At 38.6% G+C, this 12,785-nt stretch overlaps 1 protein-coding gene across 2 annotated transcripts in view; it reads right to left on the bottom strand.

Annotated features, from left to right (window-relative positions):
- The window catches only part of MED23 (mediator complex subunit 23), a 35,216-nt gene extending 24,262 nt beyond the window's left edge, over positions 1-10,954 (bottom strand). Inside the window, exons 1-11 of one of the 2 annotated variants that reach the window (XM_027907470.1) lie at positions 10,811-10,954; positions 9,245-9,276; positions 9,053-9,140; positions 8,142-8,266; positions 7,894-8,005; positions 7,030-7,128; positions 6,377-6,478; positions 5,670-5,739; positions 3,984-4,096; positions 2,816-2,911; positions 2,244-2,261 (exon numbers count right to left, since the gene is read on the bottom strand). In XM_027907470.1, the coding sequence (XP_027763271.1) occupies positions 2,244-2,261; positions 2,816-2,911; positions 3,984-4,096; positions 5,670-5,739; positions 6,377-6,478; positions 7,030-7,128; positions 7,894-8,005; positions 8,142-8,266; positions 9,053-9,140; positions 9,245-9,276; positions 10,811-10,870 (915 nt within the window). In that variant the 5' untranslated portion in view covers positions 10,871-10,954. The remainder of the gene's footprint in view (positions 1-2,243; positions 2,262-2,815; positions 2,912-3,983; positions 4,097-5,669; positions 5,740-6,376; positions 6,479-7,029; positions 7,129-7,893; positions 8,006-8,141; positions 8,267-9,052; positions 9,141-9,244; positions 9,277-10,810) is intronic. The other variant, XM_027907471.1, reaches the window with a different exon arrangement.
- Between the last annotated feature and the right edge of the window lie 1,831 nt (positions 10,955-12,785).

Genomic DNA, 12,785 nt, shown 5'->3' with positions numbered 1-12,785 from the left:
ATGTACTACCCCACACAGAAGTACACAGTAGCAAAAACAACGAGTCCCCAGAAACCAAGAGAAGACACATTTTGAAGGCTGTATTATTACATCTGGACTTAAAGCCAGACAACTGATGAGGGTATTAGAAAACCTCATCCCTCAAGAAAACTTAGAATCCTAAAAGGAACATGTAAATCTATAAACATATGAAATTTTACCTTCATTTTTTTCCCTGCAAGGTTAACAGGACAGCTGGATTTGTATGTTTTTTACACAACAAGAGATGGCTTGAATGAACAGTTTTCTAACACAGATCTGCTTAGTTAAGACTGAACCACAAAATTTTGTTGTTCATCTTCAGGAATATTTGAGAACTAGGACAAATCTGGCTGAACCATACCTAGATTGTGATGTCAAAAGATTCAAATGAAGGCTCCAATCCTGCAACTGGATCTGTGTAAATAGTTGACAGGGCATACAAGCAACTTCACATAAATAATTAATGATCATAAATAAATAATGATCATTGCTCTGAGGTGTTTCTGTATTTATTTTGAAACAAACATGGCACTATTTGCATTTCTATTATAGCAACAGTTCAGTTCATTTCTGGAAGTTATTCCTCTAACAATAAAGCACAAAATTATTAGCCATTTTACTGAAAGCATTGATATAGTTACATGACTTCTGAAAAGCATGCTACTATTTCTGTCAGGTGGCTACATTAACAAACTCAGCTATAACATGAAGTTAACTTGTACCCAAAAGAGAGTAAATTTCAATGTTTTCCACAGTTTCAAGCAGAGTATATTAACGTTTAAACGGAACAAATTTCTTGTTCTATACCACTATACCATTCACCTCTATATTTGCATTTTTAACTCGCATATTTTCAACTCACAAATTTTCAACAGCCCAAAACATCGTTATGCTGGTGTAATTGCAGCAGCACAGCTATAGTTCACGTTCTGTCAGCATTTCCTTTATAAGCTACATTCTTCACATTTGTTCCTTGGCCATAAAAATTCACGCCAGGATGAAACTTTGTGTAGGAATTCCTATACTAGTATACAAATTTTAAAGAGTATATTTTAATATGGTAAAGTAGAAGTTAAAACCCAGCATTTTTAACATAAATGTTTTTTGACCTGAAAGCACAGACCACCCATAGTTAAAAGAATAAAATGGGTTCAACATATTTTTTGTCTAGATCTTGTATAATTTACTAGCTACAAGATGGATAGAGGAATACTTTGGTTTATTAACTCAATGCAGACACAGAAATAGACACACAAATACTATTTGTTTGAACAGGAAACCTAGCAGCTCATTTCCAAGGTTTAACATTTCAGCTGCTTAAAGTTTCAAATACAAAAGATTGTCATATACAACACGGAGTACTGTTTGCCAAGATGTAGGAATCTGCTCATTCAAAAACATTGTCCCAGTTCAGAAAAAGTACTGGTGTACTTCACTCACAGTGGGAAATATACACAAGGTTTCAGGACCATGTAAATTTTATAGTCAAGTTACAAATCTGAAAGAAGTTTCTTAAATGGAAACACTGACACAACCTTCACTATAGTATTGCAAACAGCAACGCTATTTTATAAATCTTATTTTTTAAAGTAGGTGTGGGAATTTTTAGTGTAATGAGGGATAAACTGTAAATATAACACCCATCATTTCAAATTTCAAGCAGAAGTCCACTTGGTTGATTTGCTCAGGCGTTTACTTATTTAAACAAGTAGTCAAAATTTTAAAGAACTATTTTTTGTGCAGTATTCTGCACTACTTTTCTTTCACCTAGCTTGGGGAATATTATAATTGCCTGTTGGTAAATTTTTAAAGAGGTTTCCTAATGATAAGAAAATTCCACTAGTAAACCTTTTTTTTTTTTAAATTATACATTTACAGCTTTATAATTTTACAATTAAGTTCAGTGGTTGTTTTGCCACCTGCTTAAGGAAAGAAATTTTGAAGTAAGGATCTCTCCTCATCTGAAAATTCCAGCCAAGGAAAACGTTGTAACTGGAGAAACAGTAACAGTCCATTCCAGCGAAAATTTTTGGATCAGAGGACCACTGACTTTATGCTACATCTCTCATATCTCTAGAGATTTGTAGTGAGAATCTGCCCTTGACTAATAGTCCTGCCAATTTCAAGCCCTGCCTGTACATGTATTCTCTAACTGGAATCAGTGGCTACAAAGCGGCCAGCGTATCGTTAGTCACAATACAACAGTAAGGTTGTGAACATACCTGAGCAATGTTCAAGGTCTAGAGCATTGGAGGATGGGCAGGACAAGACAGGACAGAACAAAAATAAAGGAAGAAAAAAAGAAAAGACAAAACAGTGACTATGAGGCCAGCCTCAAGGGTCCCCAAGTCAGACTAAGCCCTCCCATTCAAAGGTATAAAAAGAAAAAATGTTAACAAAACAAAACCCAGCTTTTCAACTACTCTAGAACTATAACATGCCAATACAACAGAGTACAACAATGCTTTAAAAATTAATGAACAATAACCAGTCTCCTAATGTCTGTCAAAGGTGTACTTGAGGCTGGCCTTATAGGAAAAAAAAGCAATGCAAAAAAAAAATCATATTTTAAATCTCTACTTTTCAATTTAACATTCGTAAAGCAATATACAAATGATAGGAATAACAGGTCCAATTAACCTAATATGATCTCATAAAAAAATAAAAATAAATTAAAAAAAAATCACTCTCTGTACCTAAACTGTTTTGCTTAGTTAGCTATAGCAAAGAAAAGAGAAAAAGAATAGTGCAGATTCTATGCAGAATTAAATCATGTTACAGCACAGTACAGTACCTGCTTATTCAGACCTAGCATATTGCAGACCATATCCCTTGAATACGGTTGTTCCAGCACATATCTCAACAAAGCAGTCTGTGGCTCAAACAGATCCTTGAAATAAAAACAAGCAATCACATACAAACACAAATTGCCTTAAAATTATGTTTAATATTGAGTTTACATTTAACTGAATTAAACAATGTAAGAATGAACATTTAATTTATGCAGATATGTATCAGCTGGCAAACTGTCTATGATAACTGAAAGGAAGAAATAACCACAGCCCTTAGAAGTGTCAGATTTTATGAGGATCAAATAGAAGTACATTGTTCATCCAATAAAAGGATGGAACAGCCTTGAATTCAAAGAAAACAAGGTAAGACAACTGAGGAAGCACATGACCAAAATGCATAAAAGTCATGCGTAGCGTGAAGAAATCAGATGTGGAACAACCGCTCACTGCATCTTCCAATAGCTGAATAACTTTAAAGAAAAACATTATCTGAAGCTGGGTTCAAAACAAACAGAAGGAGATGATTCCCGAAGCAACATGAAGTTGCAATGTGGTACTCCTTGTCAAAGCAATGTTGAGGATGCTAAAAGCTTAAAGGGGCTCAAGAAGAGTCTAAACAAATACTTAGGAGATGAAGGTTTACTAAATACACAGAAACCACATCTGTCTCAGGAAACACACAAAATTATAACTGCCGTAGATTATGAACACTATACATGTCAATAGAGACACTATCTTCCCTAGATATCCTTCCCTAGACAGAATACATGGAATGGGATGCTGGACAACATGGATTTCTGTCCTGATCCCTCACAGTTTCTAAATTCTTTTAGTACACCACTATTTCACACTCAGAGTTTTAAGTTTAAATAAGCTAATTTAAATATAAGTTTGAATTGTAAAAGTATCTTTTCTATGGAATAACGAAGAGCACAGGAAAGATGAAATTACCATCCTGTTCTCTTCCCCATAGCCACTGCTCAGCTACTTTTCCAACCAACTCTCTGCTCTCACTTGCTCTCTCACATGCACACACCCCACTAAGTACATGAAATTATGTCTCATGTTCTTCAGTATCCTGGGCAGCAGCTGAAATTGCCCCCCTCCAAATTATATAGAAGTATCATATTTATTGAATATAACATATTTAAGAAGTTTAATAAGGCATACCTTATCATATGGTAAGAGACCTTTCAAAGGAAAACGAAGGGTTGTAGGATCCAGCTTCCATGAGTTACACATGGCACCTGAGTTATTTACCACAGGAAGGAGACTACAGCGACCTAAATGCAAAGAAACATAAATTCTAAACCAGTGACACTGGCCTATTCCCTAACCACTTTGATGTAAAAACTGGCCTTAGACATTTTTATGCTCTCCTTAAATTTCCACTGCTTAAAGCTTTTGACCATACGATTGCTTCAGGCTGATTTTATTTTTTTAACCAGTTTTCAACTAATAAAATACCTAAGGAGTAAAATCCCCATTTATTCAGATTAGGTACCTTAAAAATAAATATGTTTGCAAATATCAATCCAAAAGTACCTTTTTAAGTTACCAGAAGACTGTTCCCTTACCATTGCTTGAGCCAGGGATTTGATTTTGGTACACTGACGCTTTCCACAAAGAAAACGGCATTTTAAATCTAATTATATACTTTAGTCTTACAATTTCCCTTCATTCCCCCTGCGGGCAAGATTCTGTTCAGCAAACTAGTCAAATGCAAGGGTGTGCATTCCAATTGCACTCAGTGGAAATCTAGTCAATTCAGGCCAGCGTGATTCAGCTCAGCACAAATGAAGAGTGTTCCATAAGCTAAATTTACACTTGTTAGTCAGTGTAGATTAGACACCTGGGATTTATTTCACAGGCCCCAAGCACACCTGTATATCAGCATCTAAATTTAGGTGCCTCAATTTTGACTTTTGACAGTTCAAATTCCATGACTTCTATTATCCAAACTGGACATACTATTACCAGATAAAACAAAAAGCAAATAAATATTTTTTTTCCCTTCAACCATATCTATACAATTCATTTACACATATAACGCTTGGGGAAAATTGTGTGTGATCCCCATGAGTCATATAAATAAAAGTTATGCCATACTTTCAATACAAGAATAACTACAAGCTTCTGAAACAAAACGCTTTGAAACATTACAGATGAATTTACATTCTTAATCTCTGCACTGAACAAGCTCAGCTGCAGTAAAATCCAAGAAAGGGTAGTTGTTATTAAACTCCTTAATTCTCAAAGCAAACATAAGATATTTTTATCTTCTGCAGAAAATGAAGCAAGCATCACAATTAAACTAGCAAATTTTGATCAGCAGATTTCTAACAATAAATGAAGCTTAGCATTTCTTTCACAGAAAAGTAGAACCAGTACTCAAATGAGCAAGGAAATGTTGACACAGAAGCCTGCAACAACAGAGAGAGGGCTGAGCAGTTACAAAAGCTGCAATGGAAGTTGAAGTCAGAAAACACTCCATGACTAACACACCAGTGGATATGTATTAAATCAAAATCCCTGAGCACAGAAAACCTAAAATTTTCTTAACGTCTACCGTACTCGGAAAATATATGACTGTGTAACACGTGGTTAGCACTTAGTAGTTAAGACTTCCATTACCAGGTTGTAGCAAAAATTATTTTGATCTCATCAATACGAATTTTCCCCTTCAAAGCAAAAACTGAAGGGAACCAAGCCTGAGAACTGACAAGAGTAAAGACACTTCATGAAACAAAAGATCTGAATCGTATGACTTAGATGATGTATGCCACAAAAAGTTTTAAGAAACAAAATAGTTCAAAATAATTTATTTTAAAGTCATTCATTAAGTCATTCTCTTACCACAAATGGAATTTATCCTTGCTGTAGGTCTGAAGGTATCCACAAAATCCGATACTAAATTACCTAGTAACTGGGTGAGAAAAGGAGGAAAAAAACAAGGATTTAAGTTCCAGATAATGATAAGGAGTACTCAAAACTCAATACTTTATATATTTTACTAAAAATAAAGGAACCTACTAAAATAACTAGCTTCCTACACATTTCAACAAGTCAGAAAAATCATTCAGAACCTAAAATCACAAAAGAAAAAATGTGACTAGAAAGAAGGTGCAGGAAGCACTCTTCTCAACTTGCACTCAAGTAAGAGTTTATATAAGAATTGCTTCTCCTATGCAAACTATATTATTTCAATGCATAACACTTAGTAACAGATAATTTAAGACAAGCTATAATTTCTGTTCATAATACATCTGTTTATTTTACCAGAATGCAAAATTAAAAACTAGATCATTATTACCTTTTTTTTTTTTGAAACAATGACCATTTTCATGGCACCAAATATTTTTGTATCACTGAATTTAAACACAGAGAGCTGCTGCTGCAATCACATCAAGCCTGCAACTTAATTTATATGACTAAACAAAGATCTTACTGTTGAATATAAGATTTTAAATCTTCATGTAAACTCTGTTTTGAAAAAAATAAAAGTAATTTTGGTTTGTGTGCAACAAAACTCCAGATTACATTATTTGATATCATATCATTACCCAATGGGGAAGTTTTCCTTCGGGATATAGCTTTCTGATTTCTGTAACTGCAAAGTAGGCAGGTAACAAACATGCATTTCTTTCCAAAATGTAGGCTACCACCTAAAAATGAAAAAATATATCAGTGTAAAAGACTGTGGATAAGGTAAACGAAGGTGTAGTCTGCCTACTAATCTGAGACAGTTCATTAAAACAGATAAAAGAATTAAAATACTTTTTCTTAAGTTGTATTCTTGTAGTACTACTCTAGTCTAAAACTTGTATTTAATTGTACAAGCCTAAGTTAGACTGTCTAAACCTAAGTAAAACCATGCCTTTATGTCTGCCTACAAAGTACTGATAACAATTACTATTTTTATTCACTAAGAAAAGAAAGAAACTAATATCAGTATTAAATCCCATACATCTCACCTTTAGCATGTCAAACATTGGGCCTGACTCTCCTGCTAGGATTTAATTGCCTATTTATGATATTAACAAAAATTGCTTTGTTTCCTGCATAAAATGCATTTATCGTAAAGAATAAGGGCACAACGAGTCTTTCCTGTTGAAACGTATCAATACTCAGAGCCACCCCACCCATTACAAACTCACTAGTAACAACAGAATGAGGCCCATCTTCCTCTGTAGTGATACAGTATTCTGACAGTTACCTCTCTTGCTGCTAAAAGCTGCTGTACAACAGCTGAGCTCACGGTGTTTGGAATTGTTAAGATTTTTTCTAGGATCACTTTCAACAGGTCTCGTACACCCTGAAAGAAAGCACATAAAATTAACATCCCCAGATATTCTTTATTTCTGGCAGAAAGATTACACAATCAATATGGTCAGACAGTATTTTGACAGAATTAGCTCTTTGTTGCTGTCAGAAGAGAAACGGCTGCTGAGAATTTGAACACGAACGACCTAAAACTGCTTTGGAATGTCTCAATCTCAGGATACCCCAGATGAGAAAGTAACTGTGATCCAGAAACATCCAACCTACAATGCCTTGTGCAGGCTGACCACAGTGCTATGTTGCATTTTATTTTGCAGTTTATTTTGCCCTAACACAATCAACAATACTGATGAGGTGATTCTCTGCAAGACATGCATGGTTTCCTACTCCTTCTGCTGGAGCTGAACTCTGCCAAAGACTCAGCTTTCCAGACCCGTCTGCTATGTACCAAGAGGGGTTAAAGCAGATGACAAAATTTCAGCCTTAATGCTTGATAGTGTTACTTTCATATGTATACCACACCTGCAACTGCATTAGAGTTATTTAGCCTGTAACTGAGAAAGGATGAAATGGTACAGTAACAGAGAAAAGAGTAAGAAGAGTTATGTTGTAAATACAAAATTACCTTTTAAAGTAAAGCTTCACTACGAAAAAGCATTAAAAGTAGTCTCACTGAATTTTTTTTTCTTTTGTAAGCAAAGCAGACTTTGAAAGATTGGGTGTCTCTGACATAAAGTCATAAAAACAAAGCTACAGAATAACATATTTTAGCACAGAAAAAGGAATGGGTGGAAGATACCTTGTAGTCTACACCTCCAATAATCTTCCGGACCAATTTAAACGTTAATGCCCACAACTGAGTCCTTTCCCATTCAAGTGTATCGGAGTTTATCAGAGATTCACAAACCATCCTAGCAGAAGATAATGCAAGAGTGAATGAAATATTACAAGCACGTTTTCCAGAACTAATTTTACAATGTCATTGCAAAAATATCTCCAATATTATAATTTCCATGTATCTTATCAATTCATTCCAACATAACTTACCTGGGTGGTAAAAGTCCAGTTTCTACTGCCATTGCTAGGCAGTCATAAAGAAAAGAAATTCTTTTAGGACTATGTTGGCTATGAATGAATCTTACAATCCACTGGACACACTGTTCATGGGACTCCTGAAAAAGCAATAGAGGGGAGAAACAATGTATTTACAGGTAGTGAAACAAATGACAAAATTCATGTAGTATCCTCCTATGAGGAAATGAAACTAACACAAGAACAAGACTATGCATTGGTGGAAGTGATCCAGCTGTCCAACCTATAGCTTTTCCTGCAAGTCTTTTGATATTTTTTTGAAGAAGTTCACTTGTCCAACAGAAGTTGTTCATGTATCCAGTACAGGAAACATCTAGCTTAACCACTGATTTCTACAGTCAACTTTGGTTTTCACATATAAGTTAGCATACAATAAAGTAAGACAGAACTGCTCTATATTATTCATCCCTTTTCAAAGTCATAATCAAATTCAGTAAAAGCAAAGTTGACCAGGTCTCCAAGGATGGAACAGTGCCTGGAACCACCTAGGTTTTGGAAGGTAATTTTTCAACATACACATCTAGTTTCTTTTTTTTTTTAATTTTTGCCTACTTGTTCACTTCTACTAGAAATTCTGTAACAAATTACCTTTATCTGTTTATTTTGTTACTGTTATACTTCCATTTGTTTATCTTTATTTGCACTGCACACCAGCTTCTGCTGAAAAAACTATATAACATTACAAATCTCAAAACTAATTTTTGTCTTGCAAAATCTTCCTATATTCTTTACTACACAATATCTGAAAGCAGATTCTGAATGAATGGACACAGACCTTACAGCTTAAGTGTCTGTCTACTAGACAAGGTATCTTTATTTAAATGAAAGCATATAAAGTACACATAAGTAACAAATAAAACATTAACCTGGGACAGACTGCTCCAGAACTGTCTAAAAGCTCCCAAGCAGCTGATCAGTTTGGTTCTCTCATCTTCAGGAGTGTCCATAAACATTCTAATGCAAATAAGAACATCAGTTATTAGCAGTACCCAATGAAACAAGTAGAAAAATACATCTTTGCAGAAAATCTTGCTCAAGTAAACTAATATTACACTTACCCAGGAAAAGCTTCTTCAATCACTTCTGTTTTCTGTAAGAGAAAACCCCAGAGTGAGCTACTGTTAAAAGGTGTTTTTTTAAAAGGTTTTCTAGGAGTATCACACCACCAGGACCTTATCAGCTATTGTCACTCCAGTGTTTCCAACTGTGAAGTTCCTGCATCTACCAAGAGGCCCATTCCTTTGTGCTCTACAAAACAATGACTAAATGACCCAGTGACTTGGGTTCATATAGGGGAAGTCTTGTTTAACTAATTTAATACCCTTCTATCATAAGGTCACTTGTCTAGAGGACAAAGGGAAGACAGTGGGCATACTTCTTACGGATAATGCTTTTAGTACCATCCCTCACAGCATAATTCTGGACAAGCTGTTGAACTGTGGAGTGAGTGGGTTCACAGCATGCTGGGTGAAGAATTGGCTGGAGGGCAGAGCTCAAAGGATTGCAGTGAGTGGGTCTGCATCTGGCTGGTGACGGGTCACTAGCAGAGTTCCTCTGGGCTCAATTGTAGGGTCAGCCCTGTTCAATACATTTATCAGTTATATGGATGCAGGGGTTGAATGAACCGTGAGCAAATTTGCTGATGATACTAAACTGAGAGGTGTGTTGACTCTCTGAGGGATGAGAGGCCATACAGAAGGATGCGGAAGTTGGTGGCATGAAATTTGAAAGTGCCAGATCCTGCACCTGGGACAGGGTAATGCTGGGCACAAGTATAAATCAGCAAAGTATTGGCTGGAGATCAGCCCTGTGAAGGGGATCTGGGGGTGCTGTTTGACAGCTGGCTCACTGTGAGTCAGCAGGGAGCCCAGGCAGCCAGGAGGCAAACCCCAGTGTCTGATGCTTGCAAGCACTGTTTTTTACCAGTTGGCCAAAAGAGGTGATCATCCTGCTGTATTAATCCTTGGTGTGGCCTCACCTTGAGTAGTGTGCGCATTCGGGGGTGCACAATTTAAGAAGGATGTGGAGGTCCCTGAATGCACCCAAAGAAGGGAGCAAAGCTGGTGAAAGGGGTGGAAAGAATGTCCTGTGAGGAGTAGAGGACTTTGGGCTAACTGTGCATCATCTGGCAAGCACCATCGTGCGAGTGTATGTCCACTACTTGTTCACACCTTACGCTGGCAGAAGAGAAAGGTCTCCTCAAGACATTCATCTTCTCACAGCCTCCTTCAAAACGCCTCCTTACACTGCTTATTCTGCAGTGCACTCAGCGCACTGAATTAGGTGCTGGGCAAGCAACCTCCTTTATGCCCAGTCCTACTCTGCGTCAGCTTTCCTGTAACACTCAGCGGAGGGCAATTTCAGCCTTGAAAAATCCCCCCTCTCCTCGGAGGGGGCCACGGGGCCGCCGCTGGAACAGCGCCAAGCACGGCCGGGGAGGGCGGCGGGGATTCACCGCACCAACCGCGCCGGGGGAACCAGCGGCCCCTCTTCCCGCTGCTTCACATCTTCTTCGGGATGCCCCCACCCCGCTGGGGTGCCCGGCGGGCCGCAGGGGCCCAGACGAGTCCCGGGCACACCCCACAAGGCTGCGCCAGCGGCGGCGCCCCCGGGGACGGACTCACCACCACCTCCTCGAAGATGCTCTGCAGCTGCGTCTCCATGGGCACCATGGGGATGGCCATGGGGCCGGCCAGGCCCCGCCGGGCCCTTTGTCAGCCGCAGACCGAGACGCCCGCCACCCCGGCTCCAGCTCCCGCCCCCGCCGGAAGCTCCTCCCGCATCCTGCTCCCCGGGAAGCGGCTGCTCGGCACGGCCGTTCCGGGAGCCGCCGCTGCCCGCCCGGCAACGGGGAAAAGCGGGAGCGGAGGGCCAAGGGGGAAAGCAGCAGCCACTTGAATCACTTGGGAGTGATATGGGTTGGGCTTGGTTGGTTGGTTTTGGTTTGGTTTGGTTTTTTCTCTTGATGAAAATATTTTCTTAGGCTTATTTTGTTTTTTTTGAATAGTCCTTTCTTAGAATAATGTGGCGAAATACTGGTTCGGGTTCTTATGGCAAGGATCCCTTGCATTACTGTGGGACTATAGTTTGCTGAAATTACTATGGAGTCATTCATTCCTGTAGGAAGTCATAGGACAAGCTGAAAATGCATTTATCAAAAGACACCTAGGAATGTTTTATCACAGAATCGCAGAATTTGTCAGATTAAAAGGGACCACAGTAGATCATCCAGTCCAACCTCCCTGCTCAGGCAGGGTCATCGCAGAACATATTGCACAGGATTGTGTCCAGACGGCTTTTGAATATCCCCTGTGAGATATTGCCCAGAACCTCTCAGGGAAGTCTAGACAGACTAAGTCCAGTGCTTAGTCACTTGCATAGTAAAGAAGTTCTTCCTCATGTTCAAGTGTAACTTTCTTGCATCAGTTTCTGCCTCTTGACGTGTTGCTTGCACCACTGAGCAGAGCCTTGCTCCATCCTCTTGACACCCTCCCTTCAGATACTTATAAACACTGATGGGTTCCTCTCTCAGTCATCTCTTGAGGCTGAACAGGCCCAGCTCCGTCAGTCTTTCCTCATAAGAGAGATGCTCCAGCTCCCCAGTCATCTTTATTGCTCTCTGCTGGACCCACTCCAGGAACTTCACATCTGTCTTGTGCTGACGAGCCCTGGACTGGACACAGTAAAATACAATAGTATTACATTACAATCACAGGGTCATTAGTGTTGGAAAAGACCTCTAAGGTCATCAAGTCCAGCCATTAATCCAGCACTGCCAAGCCCACCACTACCCCATGTCTCCACGTGCTACATCTACACGTTTTTCTGAACATGGGACTTCCAGTGATGGTGATTCCACTACTTCCATAGGCAGTCTGTTCCAATACCTGAACACCCTCCCAGTGTAGAATTTTTTCCTAATATCAAACCTCCTCTGGTGCTACTTTAGGCCATTTCCTCTTGTCTTACACCTTGGGAGATGGGAGATGAGACTGACACTTACCTGTCTACAACCTCCTATAGGGTAGCTGTAGAGAGCATTATGTTTATGCAGTGGTTTTTATACTAAAAATAAATGTAAAAGGCCAAATCAAGACAGTTTTAAAATTTTGTGGGTCTCTGATGCTGACACTGTCTTTTCTGAGCCATCTAGGGCTGTTTGGCTACAAACATAAATTCAGCTAGTGCTGGTAATCAGATGCAAACTTGCGTCTTCAGCAGAAAAATAAATTTGATTGTCTCTCTGTTTGATCAGCTATCAAGCTGATAACTGGAGGCCTCAGAGCAGTGAGAAATTAACATTTCCAGGCTTGAAATTGAGTGGAAAATAGCCGCTTACCCATAGGGGGAAAGCTTGCATGGAATTGGGCAGATAATTATTTGTTTTAAATGTAAACAACTTTTGTGTAAATAGCCCTAGAAGACTACATAATATAAACAATGAGAAATGCTGTAAATAAATTTAAGAAGTACCATGGGAAATTGTGATATATGGAGTACCAGTGCTTGCATGGCTAGCAGGGATGTATTACAGCCAACAGTGTACAATATAAACGTGTTCTCATATAAACAGCTAGGAATGTACAGGTTTACATTCTT

The sequence above is a fragment of the Empidonax traillii genome, unplaced genomic scaffold (genome assembly GCF_003031625.1).
Source record: "Empidonax traillii isolate 1590-97213 ecotype Southwest subspecies unplaced genomic scaffold, ASM303162v1 scaffold1477:size107278, whole genome shotgun sequence".
NCBI classification, from domain to species: Eukaryota; Metazoa; Chordata; class Aves; order Passeriformes; family Tyrannidae; genus Empidonax; species Empidonax traillii.
The sequence above is the reverse complement of the archived record's forward strand: the minus strand, read 5'-3'. Positions and strand labels throughout refer to the sequence as shown.